This window comes from Cnephaeus nilssonii (assembly GCF_951640355.1).
Source record: "Cnephaeus nilssonii genome assembly, chromosome: 15".
NCBI lineage: Eukaryota > Metazoa > Chordata > Mammalia > Chiroptera > Vespertilionidae > Cnephaeus > Cnephaeus nilssonii.
This window is the reverse complement of record NC_137086.1, coordinates 41,442,305-41,468,602: the sequence shown is the minus strand read 5'-3', so window position 1 is coordinate 41,468,602 and position 26,298 is coordinate 41,442,305. Positions and strand designations below refer to the sequence as shown.

The 26,298-nt window shown below is 40.4% G+C and overlaps 1 protein-coding gene across 5 annotated transcripts in view; it reads left to right on the top strand.

Moving 5' to 3' along the window:
- AAK1 (AP2 associated kinase 1) overlaps nucleotides 1-26,298 on the top strand; it is a 139,506-nt gene that overhangs the window by 58,489 nt on the left and 54,719 nt on the right. For all 5 annotated transcript variants that reach the window (XM_079792780.1, XM_079792778.1, XM_079792779.1 and 2 more), the window contains exons 3-8: nucleotides 8,488-8,606; nucleotides 15,254-15,362; nucleotides 17,173-17,315; nucleotides 24,074-24,195; nucleotides 25,380-25,461; nucleotides 25,955-26,087. In XM_079792780.1, coding sequence (XP_079648906.1) covers nucleotides 8,488-8,606; nucleotides 15,254-15,362; nucleotides 17,173-17,315; nucleotides 24,074-24,195; nucleotides 25,380-25,461; nucleotides 25,955-26,087 — 708 coding nt within the window. The remainder of the gene's footprint in view (nucleotides 1-8,487; nucleotides 8,607-15,253; nucleotides 15,363-17,172; nucleotides 17,316-24,073; nucleotides 24,196-25,379; nucleotides 25,462-25,954; nucleotides 26,088-26,298) is intronic.

The window sequence follows — 26,298 nt, the reverse complement described above, 5'->3', positions numbered from 1 at the left end:
CAGTAATTCACAAGCCTTTGGTGTGTGTGAGCCAACTCGATTTCTTGAAACTCTAACCTTTTGTTCCAGGTAGGCAGGTGACTTCCCTGGAAATGTCTTTTTTTAAAAAATACTCTTGCCCAACACCTTGAACTGGAAATGCTCCCCAGTTATTACCATCCTGGAAAGGAAGAACCTATTGCCAGTGTTGAGTCTGGGCTGTGGCCTTGATTGGATTTTATTGGTGCTTCTCTTCCACTGCCAGAGTTTGCCTCCGGCTTGTGCCCACAGCTCCTGATGGGAAGAGAGGAAGTTGAATACCTCAAGTCATCCCCCATCTGGGTGTTCAAGGACTGCTTTGACATGCTCCCCAGAAGGAGCTGGCAAATGGTGATTTTTAATTTGAGGCAAGTGTGGAGAGATGAATGTTAAAAAACAAACCCCAAGTTCCCACTGTGATGAATGCTTCAGATTGACCTTTTCTCCTGTGAAATCTTTGCTTTGCTCCTTGCCATCTGTTCTGAAGTTTTGAAAATTTTTGTTTCTTCTGAAACTTTTGGCAGTGTCTTCAATATGAATATATTGTAGGTGGCTGTTTGTAAGCCTCTTGGTTGTCACTGCCTATGGGAATTCACAGACACTGCAGACAGTGCGCTCAAGTTCACACGGTGCAGAGGACTCTATTCCACCTGGTCAGCTAGAGAGGTAAAGCTTTGGTCAGCCTCCCTTGCCTTTCACTGGGTCTTAGCTCTGACCTTCCCTGGTAGTGGAGATGTTCCTGCATGGTGCGCCGCTGCTTATGGGAGGGGACGGCAGTAGGAGAGAGTGGACCAAGATGAGAGCCAGGGATTGGTACGCCTGGATTTGAGCCCTGGTCCTGCCACTACGTGGCAGTAGGAAGGAGGCCACTGTGCCTCAGTTTCCCAATACAGTGGAGATTGTAATACATGCCCTGCTTACTTCACAAGGTTCCCATAAAGATTGGAGCAGGGCTGTCTAGTATAGTCCTAGCGTAGAAATAGCTTTTCCTTAACCTGACAGGGTGCAACAGATTTTCTGAAAGTTTGTTGCCTGGATTTAAAAATCAGAAGATTTTACCTAAAAATCCAGCTTCTCCTGGAAATAAAAAAACAGGGCAACCCTCGGCCCAAATTTCACCATGGCCAAAATTGACTGATGTTGACAAACGGCTCCCCATGAGCTAATAGGGGCTTAATCACAAGGAACAACAACAGCCTGTAATTATTGGAATCGAGAGTCTAGGTCAGTGGTCGGCAAACTCATTAGTCAACAGAGCGGCAAACCGTGGTTTGCCGACCACTGAGCTAAGGTGTGCACATCTGGTTTGCGCAGTCCCCTATGCTCCCCAGTCAGTGAGTCCATTTCACCAGACTCCCTGCATATATTGTGTTATACCTGGGCTGTGTCCCTCCTTTAGATGATCTGTCGGGCTATAAGCATTTGGGTTTTTGCCCTTGATCTCAAGAAGATATTCCAGATTGAGAACTTTATGATAAGTGTCATACAAATACAAAGGATTTTTTTTTTTTTGGGGGGGGGGGGCGGTAGGAGTGGAGGTAAGGAGGGAATACCAAGATTCATCACATGTCTCCTATGTGCTAAGTGCTTTGCTTATCATGTAAGCCTCCACAAAGCTGAGATAGATCTCAGTGGCCTTTTATTGTGAGAGGACAGGGCCTCAGAGAGCTTGTGGCTTGCCTGAACCTGTGGACTCTAAAGGAATGCTACATAGTCTCAACGTAAAATGGATGTAGTGCCACAGCCCACCCTTCCCAGAAGCTGCCTCCACATACGTGTATCTGCAGGAGGTGTGTTTAAGGGCTGTTTGCATGACTGGCAGTGGTGTAGTCCTTTTTTCTTTAAAATACTTTTATATAGATCTACAGACTATTCTTTGTGTACTTTTTTCTTCTTCTTTAAGAGGTGTTGTCTTCCCCTTTTTGTCCTAGCATCTTTTTCAGAATTAATATTAAACAGATAAAAGGAAGCTGTGTGCAGAGCCCTATCCTTAAGTGGAGTCATTTTTACATCATTGGGGCAATGAAGTACATACCTCCTGTAATCCCAGGGCTCTGAGGAACGGAGTTTTAAAAGCAATAATTTAGTCTTAATTTCTGCAGTTGAGGAAATGGAAGCCAAAAGGATCCACTAATTTGTCCAGTGTTGCCCCTTCTTTTATATCTTCCAGATAAATTGTACTTTAACGGGTTCTCCATCTGATTGTTTAGAAAAATCTCAGAATGCTATTTTATTTTATGTTCATTTCTCCTCCTGTGATTCAAAGAGAAACTGCGTTAAGTAAACGTCATTCAGCGGGTTAAACCTTATTCTAAAAGAGAAACAAAGTGGAAGATGGGGGTCAGATTATGGGTCTGGCTGTTTTCTCTCATTTTAGTAACGTCTGGCTTCTTTGGTTGGTTTTTCCTTTTATCTCAGATAAGTGAAAGCCATTCCTAAAGGTGTAGATGGGGCTGATGTTAGTTAGCAAAGGAAGTTTTCTTTAACCTGCAGGAAATAAGCAGGCAGCAGATTTTAATGCCTAGAATCTTGGCCCAATTTTAAAATATCCACCAAAACTTCTTTGACAGCAAATCCAGAAACCCTGCCTCAGCACCATGATGGGCTTCTTTGTCTCATGGTCTAATCATTCTCTTTGTCTGCCCAGCTGTTTCCCATCTCTGTGCACATTGCTACTCAGATAATCAGTTTGCTGTTTTTCTTTCCTTCCTGCTCACCTTCCCCCATCCCTCACTTTTCCTTGCTACTAGTAAGTGGAAGTCACTAATTGTCTTGATTCCTTCAGAACTGCCCCTGGGGTCTGGTACCATCCAGCATGACTCAGTATTTGAGACCAAGCCAGGAGAGGTACTACACTTAGTCCTTCAAAAGCCCCATTGCTGATATGGTATTGAATATCATGAGCAGGCTCCTGAGGAGGTTTTGTTTTACAAGTTTCAGTCATAATGATGCTGATGACCATGATCTCTTGATCATGAGTTGGAAGAGATTTTAGAGATTATAACCCCCCCTCTGTGTATTAAAAATTCTCATTTGCATTCTTCTGTCAGGAGAGAAGGAGGCACTTCTGTCATCTTTGCTTGAGAGGGAGAAGTCCAGATTATCTCAGTAATTTCATTGGTGACTCCCATGATCCTATGCTTATTAAAGCCTTTTATCAAAAAAATGGTGGGAGCAGCTAATCCTAGGAATATAAATGATGAAGGATCTATGACAAAATGCAAATTAAAACCACAAAGAAATATCACTATACACTCACAAGAATGGCTAAAATAAAAAGGCTGACAGTATCGAGTTGGTGAGGATATGGAACAACCCAAACTCTCACATGTGGCAGTTGGGAGTGTGAAATGGTACAACCACTGTGGCGAACTGGTAAGCAGTTTCTTATAAAGCTGAATATACACTTACCATGTGACCTAGCCATTCCCATGATCAGGGCCTGGGAGAAATGTGGGAGGTTGGCCAGGCAGGGAGGGACCATGGGAGGGCTTTAGGGCGTGTCCGGCCCGTCTCACCCAGTCCCGATCAGCCGGACCCCAGCTACAAGCTAAGCTACCGGTTGGAGTGTCTGCCCCCAGGTGGTCAGTGCACATCATAGCGACTGGTCAGCCAGTTGACTGTCCGCCCCCTGGTGGTTAGTGCACATCATAGCGAGTGGTTGAGCAGCCTTAGCATATCATTAGCCTATTACACTTTGATTGGTTGAACTGCCAACCGGTTGACTGGACACTGAGCATATTAGGCTTTTATTATACTAGTGTAGGATGGTGTCGCGACCCACAGGTTAAGAACCGCTAGCAGGGTCGCCTAAGATCATCGGAAAACACAGATATTTATATTACAGTTCATAACAGTAGCAAAATTACAGTTATGAAGTAGCAACGAAAATAATTTTATGGTTGGGGGTCACCACAACATGAGGAACTGTATTAAAGGGTCGTGGCATTAGAAAGGTTGAGAACCGCCAAAACCGGTTTGGCTCAGTGGATAGAGTCCCTGCCTGCGGACTGAAGGGTCCCGGGTTCGATTCTGGTCAAGGGCATGTACCTTGGTTGCAGGCACATCCCCAGTAGGGGGTATGCAGGAGGCAGCTGATCGATGTTTCTCTCTCATCGATGTTTTTAACTCTCTATCCCTCTCCCTTCCTCTCTGTAAAAAAATCAATAAAATATATTAAAAAAAAGAAAAAGAAAGAAAGGTTGAGAACCACTGCTCTATAGTGTTGGCCTGTCCATTTATTTAAAATATGACTAGTTGCCAGTGTTTAAAACTAGATTGCACATAAAGTTTTGTGTTTCCAGTTTATCTTTTTTTGTTTGTTTTTTTCAGTTTATCTTTAGAAGTGAGCAGATCTGACAAAACTGGGTCCATATTCCTACATGACAACAAGTGCCTGAAGTTGTGTAGTACCGTATTTTCCGGCGTATAAGACGACTGGGCGTATAGAAGATTTTCCTGGGTTAAAAAGTCGTCTTATACGCCGGAAGATAGGTAGCTGTTGTTTTTTTGTGGGCCATACCCTTTAGTTTCCTACAGTCTCCACCACACTCTGTAGCCTTTTCTATTCTCTATAGTAACATTAAGAGGAAAGTTAATTCATTTTAGAGTGCCCTCTTTATTTTAGGACATGATTATACAGAGGGGAACCAAATAGACAAAATATCTATCTAATGAGTAGAAAGTACTTATCTACATTATCAAAAATTAGGAGAAAGTTAGACCAAGAGTGCTATATATTTTAGGGAAAGTGGGAAGAAACATGTTTCTTTGTGGAAGTAAAAAAAAATATTCCCATATATCTCATAGGCAAAAGTGTGTATGTGCCACAGTTAACTTACCTGTTTTACTTGCTTACCTCACAAAATGGATCAAATCTTTTTTCCTTTTGTGATTCAATAAATTTATGAATTATCCAAAAAATTCATTCCAGTAAAAACATGGAGATTATTTTAGTATTTCAGAAAATGCCGGTAGGCAGAGAGAGTGGCACAGGCTCTATTGAATGTTGGCTGTGCTTATCTCTGTTCAAACTATCCCCACCTCAGCGTAAAATTTTTCCATTTAATCAAGCTCTTGTGATGCAACTCAATCTGAAATGAGCATCTCTATTAATAGTTATATAGCTGCCTTCTGCAATGGCCTGAACCCTGGTCCATGTGTACTGGAGATGTATCTTGAGTAATGCTATCTCCCCTCTACCTTCTAGTAATTTACATCTCTATTTGGTCAACTACACAGTTTATATTGGCCAAGATTTTTCTATTGGCAGTCCTTTCAGGCTTTGATTTTGATCGCACTGTCAAGGAACCCTGATTTAAATGCTTCTCACCTGCATATAGGCCCTTGGATAGGCATAGATGCTTAATAAAATGGTTCTGTTTCTATTAGGCATAATGGTTTATTGCTCTGCCTTTAGATTTATGAAGGTCGTGGGCTTTGAGAATCTGGACTGGCTCTTTTCGACCAGTTGTGCTTGTCTAGATTGTGTGGTAGGCATCTGACTCATTTCTTCATTAGTGGCTGGAAAGGACATCTTGCTACCTGGTGAAGAAAACTACACTGCCCCCATCTGGTGGCAGTTACATCAAATTGCTGCATCGTTAACTTGCTTCTGAAAGAACAGCCTTGTTCTTTAGTGGTGCCATGCATCACAGAACTGCAGGAAATAACCATTCCCAATTTTTGTTCTGCAGCACTGTCAGCACTATCAGGGGATTGCACAGTTTCTCTAAGATACATGAACTGGAAAGAACATATTTTGGACAATCAGGAGATTGACACTGTCCCAGGTTCTGCCCATAGCTAGCCCTGGGACTCCTAAGCCTCAATAGATTTCTCTACCCATAAAGCAAAATGCTTGAACTTAATGTTCTCTACAGGCACTACTGGTATAAAATTTGTAGTTCTGTGATTTTTTTCAAAATTCAAAATATCTATAACATGAAACACAACTTAGACTGTTTACAAAACGGGTATGAATATACATTGAAATTTTATACTTTATACTATCGTTTTCCTCAGTTCTACTTGATTTTAAGACACATCATGAATTTTAATAGCCTTTTTTTGGAGGGGAGACAAATAGCACTTTATTAAATGTGCATATTTGTAATAAGAAAATTTCAGATATTGAAAAAATTAAATTGTAATAAATTTGCATCTTAGCATTGACATTTTTTGGGGTGAATGTGTGATAAGGTCTCCCTCTCTCTCTCTCTCTATATCCTGTATAATAAAAGCCTAATATGCAAATCGACCAAATGGAACGACCGGTGGAATGACCGGTCACTGTGATGCACACTGACCACCAGGGGGCAGATGCTCAATGCAGGAGCTACCCCCAGCCCGCAGACCCCAGGCCAGCCAAGGCGGGTGCCAGTGGGGGGCCTCCTGATCGCCCTGCCAGTCACCCTGCAGAGGGAGGTGAGCGGCAGCCACAGAGGCAGGGGGCGAGGCCGGCCAGCGAGTGGGCAGCGTCAGGGGGCGGGGCTGGCTGGCGAGCAGATCAGCGCTGCCCCCTGATCGCCTCCCACAGAGGGAAGCGAGTGGCAGTGGCAGCGGGGGGGGGGGGGGGGGGCGGGCCGGCGAGCAGGCAGCACCAGGCCGGCCAAGGCGGGTGCTAGCGGGGGTGGGGGGGCCCAATTCCCTGCCAGTTGCCCCACAGATCGGCCCTGATCACCAGCCAGGCCTAGGGACTCCCCCCGTGCATGAATTTCATGCACTGGGCCTCTAGTGTATATATATTTTATTGATTTTTTACAGAGAGGAAGAGAGAGGGATAGAGAGTTAGAAACATCGATGAGAGAGAAACATCAATCAGCTGCCTCCTGCACACCCCTCACTGGGGATGTGCCTGCAACCAAGGTACATGCCACTGACCGGAATCGAACCCGGGACCCTTCAGTCCGCAGGCCAACGCTCCATCTACCGAGCCAAACCGGTTTCGGCAAGGTCTCTCTTTATAAGTGCATGTGAGGGTTAAAAATCTCTTTTTGTAAATACTCAAAGTTGTAGAATTACAATTGACAATTGAGCAGTGTAAGTGTAATTTAAAGTATTAGGAAAAAATGGAAAATGTTATTGAGGTACAAAGATTAAAGAGATGACAGTTGAAATTAAAGATTTATTTGGGTGATTCATAAGTTATATAAATGTCTAAACATAGGGTTTATACCTGAAACTAATATTACATGTCACTATAATTAAAAAAATATATTTAGAAAAAATAAAGATTACTGGGGGGTGGAGAGGGTGTCAAGCAGGGAAAAAGGAGATATATGAAAAACTTTAGACAAATAAAAAAGGATTATATGGTAAATTTTAATGTTTATCTGAATACTGAAGAAGAGCATAGTGACAGTAAATATACAAACATGCAGTTTCCAGTAAATAGTTATCAATATACACATTGGAACATTTGATTCCATTAAAAAATTTCTAACACGGAATTATGTGTGTATTTTAACATGAAACAGTGTTTTATGATTAAAGCTCTCTTTGGTTGTAAGGAACAGAAACTTACTCAAGCTGACTTAAAAAGGAATAATTATTGTAAAGATGCAATAGGAAATTCTGTGAACATCAACAGACAGGTGTTGAAGTGCAGCTGGGCTTCAGAGGAACTAGAGTGGCAGTCAAGACCCAAGTCCTATCTCAGGCCTGAGATGTCTATAATCACTGATGATTGCTCTATTAATTTTGCATATGGCTGTTAGCCCCAAACCAATGCCATAACTTCAACTCAAGTTCCCGTACTGATGACTTCCCTCTGCATTCTCCTTCATCCAATTAGTGATTACCTCTGTGCAGTGATTTGTTGTTGTTGTTACATAGGCTCAATGCACAAATAGTTCAAGCTAAATTATGAAGGTACACGAGCAAGCAGATGGACTAAGTGTCCAGTATAGGTTCTGCTTATCCCAAAGCCTTCAACTTTGACAGCTGTGCAGCACCTTATCTATCTATAACCCCTTTTAACAATTACACAAAACACTTCATACAGTGTATGGGGAGTGATGACAAGGTTAGGAGTTCTAAGGATTTGTGGAACACTAAGGTGTAACAAATTTAAAGTATTTAAGAATGCTTCAGCTAGTAATTATTGCATTAAAGGGAAAAATAACACTGAGCTTCACAGGATTCTGGTTAGAATTAAGAGCTCAAAGTGCCTCGGACAGTAGTTGGAATGTAGTTTTTTCCCTTTCATCTGTTTATCTATTTGTAGGTTCTTTTGAAGGTAGTTACTATTGTTCCTTTCTCTTGAGATTGGTGTTTAGGAACAATTTCTCTGATTTCTGCCACCCGATTGCCTCTGAGTCCTGAGAATCTAAGATTGCCTTCAAAGCCAGGCCCGTGCTAAGCGTAGATGACAGTGGCATCAGCACCACCAACAGTGACAGCAGCCACCATAGTCATTGACTTTTCCAAAGTGACTCAGAAGAACTTGTGTGTTTGTTTCTCTCACAGGTGGATTTGCTATCGTGTTTCTAGTAAGGACAAGCAATGGAATGAAATGTGCCTTGAAACGCATGTTTGTCAACAATGAGTATGATCTCCAAGTGTGCAAGCGAGAAATCCAGATAATGGTAAGGCTGCCCCTCAGACTTGAGACTGCTTATTTAAAATGGGGGTGGGAAGAGACTGTGCCCTCTCATAAGAAAGGCAGGGGGGGGGCATTGTTTCCTTTCCTGCAGTGGCCGAGAGGCCTCTGCACATGATGGGAATGAACAGCATTGGGGTGTAGGATGCTGCTCCTGCCTTGGTCACCTTCGGTTGCAGGGTTGAAGAGAAAGGGACCTATTGAAAGAACAGCTATATTTTTTAGGTCTGAGAAATAGTTTTGGGCATTGGGAAAATTTATTTCACAACATGGTTCCCAGAATTAACTGTAGAGTTTAATCTGGAAACCCTAGCTTTTCAACAAGCCTCTTCTTCTAGTCTTGTCTTCTATCAGTTACCAGTCCAGTTTTCAACTCCCTTGAGCTTTTCAGCATTCTGTGACATATCTTTCCACACATTTTTATTTTGTACATGTAGTTCTTTCCACCTGGAATGCTTTTCTCTTTTTTGGCCTAGAAACCTCTTACTCTATGATTTCATTTATAAAAGTCTAAGAACAGGCAAAAGTGATCCTTGGTAATGAAAGTCAGAAAGCAGTTAGGGTGTAAGAAATTGATTAGAAAAGGGCAGGTGGGAACTTTCTGGGCCATAGAAATGTTTTATACCTTGTTTTGGGTAGTGGTTACACAAGCCTGTATAATTGTTGAGCACCTTAAGATCTGTGCATTTTATTATATGTTAATTATATCTTAAAAACTTAGTTTTCAAGATACAGATTAATATGTTTTTAAAAAGAGTTCCTATCTATTAGAGGTATATGACAAAATATTTGTAGATAAAATAATATGATGTCTTGAAGTTAATGAGTGGATTTGGAAGAGAACAAGATTGGCAATGAATTGATTATGATCAAGGCAGAGTGATGGAGTTTGTTGGAGTTGCCTCTTTCACCTGTTTAACATTATATGTAAAAAATGTAAATAGTCTTTAATCCATCATGTTTCCACGGTACTTTAAAAAAATTTTTAAATTTATTTATTGATTAATGTATTACATATGTGTCCTCATTCCCCCATTAACCCCCCACCCTCCCCCACTCATGCCCTCACCCCCCTGGTGTCTGTGTCCATTGGTTAGGCTTATATGCATGCCTATAAGTCCTTTGGTTGATCTCTCCCCTTACCCCCACCCTCCCCTACTCCCTCTCCACAGTGCTTTTGTTAATGTCAATTATATTGTTTATCTTGTTATTTTATAAATAGTACTGCTATCAGAAAGTAAGTTATTTAAAATCAGAAACTTTATATTCCAGCGCATTGCTTGACAGAGTAAATACTTAATAAACTTTGGATGAAATTAATATATGAGTAATGGTAATAGCATGTTCATCAAGAGATGATTCATTTGTGCTCTGGATTTTAATGCTTTTGTAAAGAGATCTAAAAAGTGGATGAGGATGGCATTGTAGGGATTCCACCAGGCTTTGCTTGCCCCTACCCACCCCTTGTGGGATTGCCCTTTCTGTGGCTACTTAGAGTAACTAGTTATATTATAGTTGAGCTACTGAAGGAATTCAGAATTTTAGAGAGCCTGGTACTACTTTGAATTCCAGAAAGCTGAAACTATTTGGGAAGTAACTATTGATAGAAATGTGTTGCTGTCATTATTGCAAAACAAATAAACAAAAACCCCTAAGGCTCATATACTAGTAAATATAGTCAGGGCCATGAGGATCTGTCCACAAGGCACCAGTGTTTTCCCACTACCTTGCCACACAACTCAAAATGACTGTGCTCACTGTACTGGTATTTTCCTTTATCCACCTCATGGGTTTTCTGGATGCTTACTACTCTCACCTTGCCCCTTCCTTGCTCAGCTCTCACACTTTATTTCCTGTCTTTGCTTCTGCTATTTTCTCTGCCTGGAATGCTCTTCTCATTCATTTTCTGGTGTTAGCAAAGCAATTCCACTCTTGAACTTTCTTCCACTCATTTATAAACATGTTCGAGGGCTTACTTTGTGCTAAGCAGGCACTGGAGTAGATGAACTAAGAAGACACAGGCCCATAGGCGCTCACAAATTAATGAACCTGATTAGGAATTAAATTATGTGGGTTCAAGTTCTGGTCCAGCCAGGTATTAGCTGTGGGAGTTTTGTCTCGATTTTTGTTTATATTTTTAAAAAACTTAAATACTCGAGTAGGTGAACTAAATAAACTTGTTACAAAAAACGTCAAGCAATTCCCCCAAGGGCTCCTCCTATGCCATTTCAGGGTCCCAAGGCAACCACTTTTAGTTGATTGATTTGCTATATTTCTAATTAACATGCTGACATTGCTAATTCTTGATCTCCCCTCCCCAATCCCTAGCAACCACTGATTTTTATTTTTTTATTTTTTTTTACTCTTGCCATAGTTTGCCTTTTTCAGAACTTGATATAGTTGAAATTATTTAGTATGACTCAGTGTATAGCCTTTTCTGATTGGCTTCTCTCAGTAATATGCATTTAAGGTTTTTCATGTCTTTTTTATGGCTTGATAGCTCATTTATTTTTAGGGCTGAGTAATATTTCTTTGGATGAATGTATCACAGTTTACCTTTTCACCTACTGAAGGATATTTTGGTTGCTCCCACATTTTAGCAGTTATGAATAAAGCAGCTATAAACATCTGTGTGCAGGTATTTGTGTGGGCATAATTTTCAACTTATTTAGATATTTCATATATTTTCAACTAAGCAATTATTATTTCAGTTTTAAAGATTCCCTTTTTATGTTTCTAAGCCGGGGCTAGAATCTGTTTTTAAACAGAACCCTCAGCTGATTCATATTTATATGAGCGTTTGACCACACTACTTTGAATCAGACTCTAAATGACGTTAAAGATCTATTCAGTAAGTACAGGATTAATTAATGGTACGACTTGGGAAAAGGAGAGTACATTTGAGTGTAGATAGGAGAATATCTAGGACTTCTTATATAGGTAAACCCACAATGGCCCCAGATACCTTGGCCTTCTATAACTCCAGGACCAGCCCAGATATCAGAGTTTTTCCTTTCACTACTACACTGGACTTGACAGTTTTTGTATGCCTGTGAATAACTCCTTGGAGAGGAGAGTTATAAAGGAAATTTAGAGTTATTGAGAAGGAAAAGTAAGGCAAAAGACTCCTTTACAAAGCAACTTTGGGAGAGAGAAATTAATTTCAGGCTTTAGCACTGCTTTTCTTCATCTTTTAAATTAAGCTGAAATTTGGTTAAAAGGGTCTGTGCAACCCTAGTGTGGTTCTAGAAGTAGGTAGCAATAATGTTGACTCAAATTCAGAAAATATTGAATATTTGAATAGAGGGTCAAAGGGGGTTAATATACCTTTTAGAAACTTACTTTACGCAAATGTAAGCACTGTAAGAATCTGTAGGTTTAATGCTGACATTGCAAGGAAGGGTGGCTTGAGAAATGATATGTAGGGAAATTAGTTATATGCAATACTTTTACTATTTTGAGGTGAGTGATATTATTGATATGCTATTTAGAATGCTATCTTTGTTTTCTTGCACATGAATATAAAGGTTTTTAGGTATATATTTAGGAATTGAGTCCTCTGTTTTCTTATAATGCCTTAAGATTTTTAAGTAGGAATTCTGCTATAGGAATTGTGAAGTTAAGGATAGAATACTGTTCTGTACTACAAGCATCATTAATTAGGATCCCAGATAAACTTGAAATTTGTGATCTATAGGATCTGGGTTGAAGGGCTGATTTTCAAATGCTAGTTTTTGTGTGTGTTTGTGAAAAAAGATTTTAAGCAGTTAAATATGAAAGTTAATAAGCTAACTCTAAACCACTCTAGATATCTATTTAATAAAGTAGGTCTTCTAATAACATGTTTGTCGGTACTTTATTTATCTTGCTTAATGTTAATTTAAAAATAAAGTTTGAAATGACAACACAATCTCTTTAGACTTACCACTGTTAAAATCATGTAATATAAACTGATCTGATCTATAGTTAACTGAACATTCCCCACACCCTAAAACTCAGGTTTTGACTTACACTCACCATATAGATATTTATCCCAATATTCCAGATGCTAGTTGTAGCCAAGGGCATCAAAGCATCTTCCCCATGTTCTGCTTCTTCCTGAATAGTTATTGAGATTGTCTCTCCTCCCTCATTCCTACCTCCCTCCCTCCTGCCTTCTCCCAATGTGGATTCCATCCCATACCTCTATATCCAGTCTATTATGTAAGCCTGGGACTGGTCTTTTAACTAAAGACAGGGAAAGCTGGGGTATCTTCTGGCCTGCAGCTGCTGGGAGCTAATGCCAGAGTACTGTAAATGTAAGTCAGTCTCAATTTGCAGTAAGATTTTCTCTTGACCTTTTCTACATTTCAAAACTATTCAAACAGATCTTCTCCATCAGTTATAAACCAGTGATGTTTTATTCTAAGATCTGAGATATTGCTGCATCATCAAGTCATTAAAAGTCATGGTCTCCCTCCAAAGAGGTGGTCTTTTCTGGGAGATATATCTCAGAATCTCTGCAGAAGATAAAATAAACAGGAATTTTATCAGTTGAAGATAAAGATGGACTTGAACTCATCAGCAAACATCTTGGCAAGCTGTTCTAGGATGCCATCTGCAGATGTTAATTATCTAGTTTGGGTCCTCTAATAGCTCTTAACCTCCTCTTGACTCTACCAAATGCTTTTTTATTGTAGATTCTTTTTATTCCTCTTTGGGCAATACAAAGTCACAGGCAACATTGCTGATTCTTTTTCAAACAGTTTAGTGTAAAAATATTAGTCTTTCATTCCTCCTGTGGACATTTGGAGGACACGATCTTCTGCTCCATTTTGTTTTCCAAGAACTTCTCTTCAGTTCTTCCTATTTCCAGGACTGTGTAAATGAAACAACTCCATAAGAGTTGATAATACTGAAAAGCAGAGAGAATAATAGTCCTGCGAAACATGAGTCCTGAAATCACTCTCTGTTTGGAGAAACTTGAACTCTAGAGGCTGCTTTTCTGCCTCATTATCTCTCTTGTCTGTTACCCAATGCAGTTGTTCTAAGACTTTTTGCTCATCAAGCTTCTTTCTCATTCCCATATACTTGAAGATGATTTTGCTTTCTACCAAAACAGTAGATCTGAGCTCACTCAAATTTTTTCCCTAGCCTTAAACCAATATTCATATCCATTTTTATTTCCTTCCTGCTTGCCAGGGAAAGATGTGTCTAAGACAGTCCCTGTAACAGTGCTCTGAATCCTCACCTCTTCTACCTACGTATGGGACTTTGTTCCATCAATTATCGCAGCCTTACAGCTTTCTTCTCCTGGCTCCTTCCATTCTCCATTGCTCACTTATCTCCCATCCTAAAAATTCTTTTCCTCAGTGCTGCTTCTCTCTTCAGCACAAAATGTTTTGAAAGAGTAATCTGTAGTTGCTGGCTCTATATATTTGATTCCCATTCTTTGCAAATCCAATTCAGTTCTCACCTCCATTCCATGCCCTCTCTGAAACTGTTCTTGCATGGATCTCCAACGACTTCCCCATTGCCAATTGCAGTGGTCACATTTCTGCCTTTGGTCTACCTTCTGAGGCAACTACATTTTTAATCTCTCATTCAGAGGAAAGTTCTAATGAGTTTTAACTTTGATGCTCAGGGTTCAGTTGTGTTCATTTGATATTGTGGGGCTTCCTCTTATTTGGGTATGTGATTTCAGATTGCAAGAGACTTTATTTATTACTTTAAACAGTGTAATGAATCTCTAGTTTATGCGGTGATAGTTACTATTCTGTGGTCCAGACTGCCAAATTTGTATGGTGACTCTTACAGAACCACATATTTTTCTTACTCTCCCACTTTTTATTAAAGCAAAATAATTTATTAAAACTAGTTAATAATAGATTTTTGCAAAAATATTTTCCACCTAGCTCAATTTTTGCTTACTAATGACCTTAGATTTTGAACATCATCACTACACAGATTTGCCCCTTCGATGTTGTAATAACTATGCCAGGGTAAGAGGCAGCTTCTGGTGCCTCACTGGGTCCTGACACAAAATTAATTCCACAAGCAGCCCGAGGAGATCATATGCATTTCCAACCAGAGAGCTGGAAACATGACCCATCTTATTTATGTACCAGCTGGTTGGCTTGAAAGGCTTAATTACAAGCAAAATGCTTAGGTCTGGATTCCATTGTAGTTTCTGTAAAACTTTATGCTTTTATATAGTTCTAAAGGGACAAAAACAGTATGAACAGTTTAAATCAAGTTGAATTTACTTGTTTCCCTACAACCAGGAAAAAAACATCAGTTTCACTTTTCTGAATTAAAAGCTCACATGTTTAAATAGCTCATACTGTTTCTCTCCTCGTAGCCCCTCTGCAGTGGTCCCGCAGTGTTGCTTCCAGTTTTCATGGATCACTAATGCAGTAAGCAAGTATTACCCTGTGTCCATTTGGTTCTAGGGTTCAGGAGAGTGCTATGGTTTAGTAGGGTTTTTGGATTGCTATTGAAGATCTGGCCATGAATCTCAGAGACCACTGGGAATCTGCTCTTGACCCTGCTCCTTATTCTGTGTATTTAAGTTACCTGTGCTAACGGAACTGACTGGCTCATTGTGTTTCCATTGGTGTCTGTAACTGAAAATATTTTAACTCTTCTTCACAGAGGGACTTGTCGGGACACAAGAACATTGTGGGTTACATTGATTCTAGTATCAACAATGTGAGCAGTGGTGATGTATGGGAAGTGCTCATTCTGATGGACTTCTGTAGGGGTGAGTATATGAGTCATATCTTAAGCTCTCATTTCACTGGCACTTGAATTGTCAAGGGCATGGTGGTTGTTTCAGTTATTACACTGTACCCTAATGTATGTATGTTGTTCTGGTTTTAAAGATGGGAAAACGAAGAGGCTAAAAAATACAGAGTCTGCTGTCACCACTTGGTTATTCTGATAATGGCAGGGATCAGTGGCAGAAACAGTTCAAAGTGGTGGATAATGCAAAACTCCATTTTTTTAGATTTAGGAAGGGTTGGTGCTTGTATATGAATGAGAATGTATCAGAATGAGAATGAATGTGTTCTTTGTGGTGCTTTAAAACAAATAATGAAGGCACATAATAAAGGCCCAACTCCAGATGGACTACAGAAACAATTCAGCTTCCCCACTCCCTCTCTCGTGTGTTCTATTCTCCACCCACACCACCGTCCTTGTTATGGGATAAAAGAATCCTTTTCCTTCCTCCCCTTGCTCGAGAGCTGTAATTGCCAGGAAGGCTACATTCAAACTATGCTGCTCTTAACAGTGGAGTTTAGTAGTTGAAAGCATGGAGTTTCAAGCAGTATTTATTTTGGGAAATCCAGACGATAGCATGATTTTATTCAGAGTTGATGGTATTTCATACAACCATTGTTTGGAGGTGTGACTTTTTTTTATTAAGCAGCTGCCACTTACAAGCTTGGGTCACTGTCTCACTGTTATGTAGTCGCCCTTACTTCCACTAACATTTTCCTTGCTTTAAGATAATGTCCATAAACTAAGTATGTTGTTTATCCCCAAAATGTGATGTTAACTGATAATTTCAGCCTTTACTATTAACCTGATTTTTAAAAATACTACCAAATTTGAACTTGACAGTTTGTTTCCTCCTGCCCAATCCTTTTTGGACAGTAAAACGTTTAGAGATGAGGCAGTAGGAGCATTCAGGGATCTGGTTAATTTTGTAAATGAAGCCATTAGGCTTTTGGTCCTGGAGATTAAATGTTGGCGTAGCATTTCTACAGATTAGGCGGCAAGTAGTGAAGACAGGAAGACCAGGCTGTTCCTGAAATACAGACTATAAAAGCTGTCTTCTTTTCTTCTCCTGAGGTTTATTATGCAATTGGATTCTTACTAAAAGATACGGCAAGTTGAACCTGTGGTCTTGTTTCAGACAAAGCAGGGACAGTATAACCAGGCAACTAGAGCAGGACCATATTGTCAGCTCTATTACTAATCTTGAAGCCATAATGAGGGCAGCTCATGTCTGGGGTACATAATGGAATAAGCAAACTGTTTTTTGATTTTTAATCCTCACCAAAGGATATTTTTTCCATTGATTTTCTAGAGAGAGTGGAAGAGAGGGAGAGGAGGGGGAGAGAGAGAGAAACATTGACGTGAGAGAGAAACATTGATTGGTTGCCTCCTGCTCACATCCCGACCAGGGCCAGGGATCAATCTGCAGCCGAGGTATGTGCCCTTGGCCAGGAATCAAACCTGTGATTCTTCCGTCCATGGCCTATGTCCTAACCACTGAGAAACCAGCCAGGGCAAGAAACAGGTTTTTTTTTTTTTTTTTTTTTTTTTTTTTTTAAGAAACAGTTTTTGACACATTGGAGAAAGCACCAGATTGTTAAAAAAAAAAAAAACCACAAATTCCAGGTTGTAAATCAAGACAGCTGGGTTTTAGTCCTGGCACAACTAGTCTGTTGAGCCAAGTAATCATGTCTGTCCAGGTTACTGCTTTGTGGAGAGTCATTTATTCTCTTGGGTAAGTGATGAGCCTGAATGTTTATAACCTCTCTTTTCCTCTACACCCCTCTCAGGAGGCCAGGTGGTCAACCTGATGAACCAACGCCTGCAAACAGGTTTTACAGAGAATGAAGTGCTCCAGATATTTTGTGACACCTGTGAAGCTGTTGCCCGCCTCCATCAGTGCAAAACTCCTATTATTCACCGTGACCTAAAGGTAACAGACCACCTATTTAATTAAGTGTTTGTTCTTACAGAGTATTTTCTATCTGCCCCAGGGATGGGGTAGACACTAGGGGTATGAGAGAAGTGTGAGGCATGGTTCCAAATTCTGAGCTTTCATTCTTCTTGGGGAAAGAAAATGCAAAGAAAGAAAAGATACAACAGTGTAGTACAGATATCAGTTTTATTAAGTAGTTTTCAGAAATTCTTCATAATCATCAAATGCTTGAGCACACATTGTTTTTATTTTTCTTGATATACTGCCATATTCACTTTTCCCGGGTCATGAAAAGTTATATTTAATTTAAATAGTTTATAAACAATGATGCTTGGTCTTTAAAGTCTATTTCCTATTTTGCAAAATCTATTAATTTATTACTTTAAAAATTTGTCCTACTAATTACCATCTGCTTGCACCAGGCCTTTCACGCTGTAGTCGCTTCACAATGTTTGTTGAATAGAATTGGCTAGCATTTATGGAGCACCAACTGTGTGCCATACTCTACTCGACACTTTATGTAGAGAGGAGCAGAGAGGTTTTATGACTTGCCTAAGGTCATATAACTAGGAACAGTACCAGAATTTGAGTACAATTCTTCTGATTCTAAATTGCAGCTTCTTTTTATTATACCCATGTTTTGAGAAATGTGCTTCATGGCTAATAACTTACATCAGCATTCCCTAGTGCGCTTGTTAAATGCAGGCTGCTGGGTTCCACACTGAATCTATTGGGCTGTAATTTTGGTAGCAGTGTCAGGGAGGCCCAGGAATTCATATCTTAATAAGCACCTCATGTGGTTTATATTCTAAAGTATATTCTTTTGTATATTCAGCAGTATACTAGCATTTATGTTTGGGCTCTTTTTTAAAAATTGAGACATCATTCACATACCATAAAACTCACTCTTGTAAAGTGTACAATTCAAAAAAGAAAGTGTACAATTTAGTTCATTTACAAGGCTGTGCAATCGTCCTCACTATCTGATTTCAGAACATTTCATCACCCCAGAAAGAAATCCTGCATCCATTAGCAATCACTCTTCATTTCCTGATCCTCTAACCCTGGGTAACCACTAATCTATTTTCTATTGCCTGTTCTGGACATTTCATGTAAATGGACTCATGCAGTATATGACCTCTTGTGTCTGACTTCTTTCACCTAGAATAATGTTTTCAAGGTTCATCTATGTTGTAGCATGTAGCAGTACATCTTTCCTTTTCAAAGCAGAATATTTCATGGTGTGGATATACCACATTTTTCTTATTCATTGATCCGTTGAGGGACATTTGAATTGTTTCTACTTTGGCTATTATGACTAAAGCTACAATGAACAACCATGTGCTAGTTTTTATGTAGGTATACGTTTTTAGTGCTCTTGGGTGTATACCTATGTGGAATTGCCAGGTCATGTGGTAAATATGTTTAACTTTTTGACAAATTGCCAAACTATCTTCCACAGTGGCTGCACTATTTTACATTCCATCAGCAATACATGAGGGTTCTAATTTCTCCACATCCTCACCAATATTTGTTATTGTCCTTTTTTATTTTAGCCATTCATAGTGGGCGTGAAGTGGTGCATACATACTATCATTTCTGTACTAAAGTTAGCTTTCAGGAAGATACCGTACATATATACCTCCAAAGCCTTAGATAGCCTTCTTCATGTACCTCTGCCTACAGTCAGCCCTTTTTCTGAATAGAAAAAGAATACATCTCAGTAAGTATTATGAGCATAGCATAGTATGAGTACATAATTCTGTACAGATATAATATGGTTCCTACTGTCAAGATTTTTAAAGTATTGGTGATAGGACATAAATGAAATATTTAGATTTGAAACAGAAATAGGTGAAATACAAAACTTTATAGAACCAAGTGATGAATAGATGAAAATCAAGTGGCTTAATATATGATCAGATAGTGAGATCAGGGAAATGGTGGTTGGAATCTTCTAGAAAAGCGGGATTTTGAAGTACTAGTGGGATATGGATGGTCACAGAGAGGATGAAGGACATTTCAGGCAGAGAGTGGAGCTTGAGGTCTGCCTAGAGAAGGGAACCACAAGGCTTTGAGGATGGAGAGGTGCATGGCAGGTTGCACACCAAGCTAGAGGCCACACTCTATGTATTGATATTTTACTGATGAGTGAAATCCTTAGACCTGTTAGCATATCTTTTGAAATAAATAGTACCAATGCTTTAGGAACTGCCCTTTGTTCCTGCTGCGTACCTTGGAGAAGAGTTTGTGAGGGGCAAAAAATAGGGGAGAAGCATGGCTGAGCAGCACCAGCCCTGGTCTGTGAGTATGGGAACCCCAGCCTCTCTGGAGCCCCATTTTCTCCTGTGTCAGATGAGGTTCAATTTCACATCGGAACTTGGATTTTGTAGCACTCGCAGTGTGACTTGTACCGAATTGTAAGTGCTGTGAGAGATGAACATGGCAGCGTCCTTCATATTGCCAGATGCAAAGAACACTTCTCAGTCCCTGTCTTATTCTCCTCCTGTGGCCTTTGACTCCTTTGTGACTGTCTCCTCCCTTGCCCTCTGTGAAATCGTTCTCTACCTGCTCCTCAGGCTGTTGGTTACTCCTATAAACACTTAGCCATGAGCCTCGGTTCCCTCCCTGAAGTGGAGACAACAGTGCCAGCTTTGTTAGGGTTGTAAGGTTAATGAGAGCATGCATGTCACTGTCCAGGCACATCCCTTGCACAGTAAGCCCAGAGAGGGTATGGAGATGAGAGCAAGAAGAGGGGGCCCTCAAGCATCCTTTAGAGAGTGCTATTCTTAAACAAAATCTTCCTTTATTTTGACTTTGTAAACATTTATTGGATTAAATGAGGCCAAAATGATAATTATTTTATACCTGTGAATAACCTACCCAGTTTGCACATTCCCAGCATATTAACGCCCTGTTCACAGTGCTGCTGTGAGGTGGTAGGTAAGTGTCAGTGATGGGACTTAAGGTACACAGAGTAGGTCAGTGCTTGGGCTCAGGCAGCTAGAGCCCCAGACCCTTCCTTCAGTGCACTGAACAGCCCGTGAGAAGTCTCAGCAGAAGAACATGGAGCCAACTGGAATCGGAGGGCGAGGCCTCGGCCTGATCCAGAGGCTGCCCCACTCGTTCCCAGCCTGCCCTCCCTCAGCCGTGTCCCTTCCTCAGTGTTCCTGGGAGCAGAGTTGGGCTGTGTAGATGCGCTTTCATCAGTATTGAAGACCATCAGGCTTGCTGCCAGGTGGCCAGTAGTGGTCCAGGGAACTTTGTTTCCCTTTCTCCTCTACCTTGGGAGGAATAGGGAATGTAAATAGGGTCCGTGGGAGAATTCCCGATTATGATTGTTCTAGAGGAGTCCTGTTGCTGTTGATTTTAGTCATTGACTCCTGGTTGTTTTGATTGAAACTTTTTACAGCTCCCCAAATCTTAAATTGGTGCTTTCATTAGCATGTTAGATTTTGTTGATTCCTACTAGTATGTGCGTGGTGGGCAGTCGCATTTGCCTGCCACACTGCCAGCTTCCTATGCCGTGAGTGAAGTCCCCATATACCTCTTGTTTGCCTTGGCTATGTCTTGTTTGCCCTGACTGTGTCATTTATCACATAGCCTTCGCTACTCGGAGCTCTTTGTCACTGCGGAACCAGCCACTGCAGACCTAGTGGTAGCAGAGCCAAGAAGTTCATTATTCTCCTGCTGCCCAGGGGAAGTGCTCTTTGCTGGTCTTCTGGTTGCTTCTCTGCGAGCAGGATTTCCATTTGGTGAAGAGACACCACTGTGAATAAAAGTAAAGGGACACAGGAGAGAGCACAGGCCAGGACATCTGTGGACCCCTGGTTGAGTCAGTACCACCCCGTGTGGGGCTCTGCTTGTTCACATGCAGAACTGAGAAAACCCCTTGTTCCGCCTGGTCTTTCTTTCACATTACACATAGGAAATACACTGAAATCGGCCCTGGTCCTTAAGCAGCTTATGTTCTAAAAATAACTGAAACAGTTCTGTTTTTTATTGAAGATCCTTCCTCAAATATGTTATTTTAACATTTTAATTACTTCCCCCATTTTAAAATTTTTATTTCTCTGAGGAAAGATAGAGGTTATTATTACAGATCATGGGATCATAAGCCTGGGAAGGTCCCCTAAAGCCAGCCCTCTCCTTTGACCAATCAGGTGACCTCTGTCCAGAAAGGTTGTGACCTGCACAGTTAATTCAGTGACCAAATCAAAACAGAGGCTGAGGGTTTTTTTTACTTCCATTTTGGATTTTGTTTGTTTGGTTTTGCTTTACTGTACTATGGTGTTTTTCTCAGCGCTTAAGAAAAGGGGGAAAGGATTAAGACTTAAATGCATCCAGATTAAAAAGTCATGCATGTCTTGTCAGAAAAGAGATTTGGATCTCATGAAGTATAATAGGCTGAAGATTCTTGTCCTATTTTTAGAATCACAGGTTTGAAAATCTGCATTCATCTAATCCTCCAGAATTTCCAGTGGTAATAAATCCTATGACTGAAATGCCTGAATGCCATATCTGTTTGAAATAATGTCAAGATGAAGAGGTCAGTAGGAGGTGGCTTTCCAGGCATTTTGGCTAAAGCTATAATCAGAGTTTGGGAGTGATGACTTTAATAACACTCTTAAGCCAATGGGTTGGGAAGTAAGGTCAGTGTATTAAACTCTCAGATAGCTGAATGACTTGAGGATTGTAAGCAATGGTAACCAATGTTAGGCTTACATCCTAAAAGGGACATTGTCAAAAACAAAGTCACTATAAAAAGTCTCCCAAGCTTTCAAAAGATGAGTGTCAATATCCAGTTGGTTCTCTTCCTTCCTAATCTCATTTAATCCCTCCTGTCCCTAGTCTAGACCTGGCTGTATTCACCTCACACCTGGACAATTGCACCTCACTGTCTCCTTTCTTTTTCTCCCTCCTCTATCACCATGCCAGCTTTCCTAAAACACTTCTTTTCACCTGCTGCTGACTGTTAAAATGTTGAGTGGTTCCCTAGTGGCCTTCTTCACTTTGCCCTCTGTCTGCTTCTTTGGTCTTCTCTCCTTCTGCGCCCTTCTTTCTCCAGTCCGAACTGCCCATATTTCGTAATTGCATAATACACATCAGTGCAGTGGGTGATGGTGTAGTCCCAGCAGTCAGGCAGCCTGAGTCCAATCCTGCTCTTCCAGTCTTGTGACCTCAGGTATGTTAGAAATGGATCCCATTTCTCATCTAAGTGGGGACAAAAAGGCTTTGTAAGAATTTCATGAAATACTATAGGTAAAGTGCACGGCGCAGTGTCCAGCACATAGTGCTATTAGCTGCTGATACCATTGTTATTATCATGCCTGCCTCTGTGCCTTTGTTCCTATTACTAGTTTCACTTTTCTAAGGCCTTCACTCCTCCAAGGCCCAGCTTTATCTCATCTCCCCATTCATAAGAGCGCCAGCCCATAATGTTCTCAGTCCCATGTTTCCAGTTTTCTTTGCAGTACCAGTGACCAGCACAGCGCTGTTCCTGCCACAGTGGAGGAGTGGTGATCTTTTTTGGGGTGTGTGTGTGACATTCTTGTATGAACTTATCTGGCCTTTTGGCATCCTTGGGGTTCTGGCAGTAGGGTCTCTCCAGCTATGTGGTTTTTCTTCTGGCCATCTGGTATTCTCGGGCTCCTGGCTCAGGTCCTTATGCTGTCTCAAATTTACCTATACCAAAAATTAATATGTCTTGAGTACATTAGTGCTCGTGGTTTTTGGAGTTATTTCACTGACAGACTCCTTTGATATCAGAATTTTACTAGGTTCTAGACTTTGTAAGTTCCATTCTATCCAGAACTGCCCAAAGAATTCATCTATAAAAAGACAAGGATAATACTGTACATTTTCCCATAGCTCTTTAATCACTTTGAGAATTAACTAAAATATAGCAAATATTTATTAATTCTGAAAATTCTAATCTCTTGTAGTAAAGAAATTGATGTATGTTTTTACAAGGCCCAAATGAAATAATTGATATCAGGAAGAACAAAGTACTGAAGGAACATAGGGAAGAAGTGATATTTGTCTGAGTGGGGGCCTGAAGAAGGCTTCAAAGAAGAGGCAGCATTTAAACGAGTTTGAAAGAGGAATGGGATTTTGGTAGCTGGGTAAAAGTGGGGAATCAGAGACAGCATTCAAGACTGATAGAAGAACATGACAAAAGATACAAAGGTTTGCCCAGCTGGTGTGTCTCAGTGGTTGAGTGTCAGCATATGAACCAGGAAGGTCATGGTTTGATTCCCAGTTAGGGCACATGCACAGGTATGGGCTCCATCCCTGGTGTGGGGCGTGCAGGAGGCAGCTGATTGGTGATTCTCATCATTGATGTTTCTATCTCTCTCTCCCTTTCCCTTCCTCTCTGAAATCAATTAAAAATGTGTGTGTGTGTGTGTGTGTGTGTGTGTGTGTGTGTGTGTGTGTGTTTAAAAGATGCAAAGGCTTGAAAATATAAGGACTGTTTCTGCAGAGGTGAGAAATGAGCCTGGAAATAGAAAACTGAGGCTCCTGCTTCCCCATGTGGAGTTGCCTCTTTTTGCCCTCTCCACTCTCATTTTCCCCTGTTGCTGTATGTCTTGTTTTATTCCATTTGGTGGGATGACCCCTGTTGATATACTTAGAGGGTGCACAGTAATGGGATTATCATAGATAAAATAATATTATTTATGTTAATGAGATCCAAAATTTCACACACATTACAAATGACATCTTGGAATGGATGGTTGGGGAATGTTTTTCAGGTTGAAAATATCCTCTTGCATGACCGAGGCCACTACGTCTTGTGTGACTTTGGAAGCGCCACCAACAAATTCCAGAATCCACAAACTGAAGGAGTGAATGCAGTAGAAGATGAGATTAAGAAGTAAGATTTTCATTCTTTCTTGGAGATCAGCAGCTTTCAGCGTATGGATGAGAAGGTCAGGGTGGGATGGCAATGATGCTAGTCAGTTTGTTCCTCTTCTTAGAAAATTATGTTGGTAGTTGGCTTGTTTGATTTTAAGTGGAGATTTTGGAGGGGGTTTATAATTATTGATTAATAGAGTAAAATGAAGACTCTGATACACTTTAGCAATGGGCCTATGATGATTTTATATAGATATTTTTATTTATGTCATATTGCCCTTAAAAAGCTGAATAGTACACACATCTTAGAAATAAAACATCCGTGATGTTATTAGTCCGTTGGGTACACTTTTACTGAACCCTAACTTGCTTTGTATTCCTTTCTTCTTATAAGGAGCTCACCTGCAGTATATGGAGGGCTGAGTAGGGCTATTGAAGTCTCTACGGATATTGAGTCACTGACATTCATGAGGAAAAGCTTCTTTGGATATGTGACTCCAGTAAGAACCTGACCCATTTTTCCTGTTGTCCAAAGTGTTGGATTTTTACAGGCAACAGCACTCACTATTACTACTACTAATAAATCAGCAGTCTAGCATGCCCACTCATATCCTGATCCTTTCTTTCCTTTCCTGCATCACAACCCTGGCAATGAAGCCTGGGGCAGGAAAACTTGTGGTCCAAGACCCTAATGAACACCTAAACCACAGTACCCTCTGGGCTCTAGAGACTCAAGCAGCACAAGTCACTGTTGTTTCAACCCTAATCCACCCACAAAGATCCAACCACCTCCCACCCCAGCCAGGGCCCATTTTCTGCTGTTCTCCAGCGTACTAGCCAGTATTATATTTCTGTGTCAAGTCACATTAAAAGGGATTACTGTTTTTAAAAACATACCAGCAAAACATAATATCAAACAACAGGGATTTATAGGAGAAAATTTTGTTATTTGAGGACCCAAGAAAAATTGCTTTTGGAGTTTATTTAATGCCACAGTGTCTGGGTCCCCACATGCTCTTGAGCAGGACTGCTGCTAGAGGGCCACGGGTGTGTACCAAGGACAGCCTTTTATTTTATCTGCACTAATATTTCATACTCTCTTCTGCAGATTGCTCCCAGGGAGCTTATATATGAAGTATTTCTGCTACCCCTGGTCTTTACATCATTGACATGTTTAACAAAAAATGAATCTTTTGATTGTAGATACACAACGCTGTCCTATCGAGCACCAGAAATGGTCAACCTGTACAGTGGCAAAATCATCACTACGAAGGCAGACATTTGGGTAGGTGTCAACTAACCTATCCACATCTCAGATATCAGCGGTCTTGGCTGTAATCTCCTAGTTTAATCCAGACTGCCATAGCAAGGGTGGCCACTGTGACAACTTGTCGTCTACTTATCTCTCGAGGTTATTCTTAACCCGAGGTGACCAACCATTGCTTCTTTAAGCATGTGAAAGAAAATGACTTGAGAGCTCTGTGAGAATTATTCAGGTGACCTGCCCATTATTTAGATGGTTGTCACATATGTGATACTAGTTCTTAAGAGCAAAACAGCTGAAATACTTGTTCTTTATTAGAGCTCAATTTGGTAATGATAGTAGAAATAATGTAACTCAGCAGCTTAATAGTGGTGTTGGGCTCTAAATTCAAATTTTTAGTAGGTTAATAGTATATAATTTTTATATCTGCTAGTAAATGTATTTCTCAGTAGACCCATTTATAGTTATGGTAAATACACTACTAGTAGCAATCTGCTTTCTTTATTTTTTTTAGGCTCTTGGATGTTTATTGTATAAATTATGCTACTTCACTTTGCCATTTGGGGAGAGTCAAGTGGCAATATGTGATGGAAACTTCACAATTCCTGATAACTCTAGATATTCCCAAGACATGCACTGCTTAATTAGTAAGTATTCAAGTTTCTAGTTTTATATTTTTATCGTTAATCTCTAGGAATGAATTGGAGGGTAAAGGGATTGGTGGGTTGGATGCAAAGATAAAGAATTCAGTTGATAATGGTTGGTCACTCAAACATAATATAACAGTAACCAGTGAGAGTGGTGGTTTGTTGTTTTTTGCTAGAAATCTAAACTCTGTTTTACACCTAAGCCAGCCAC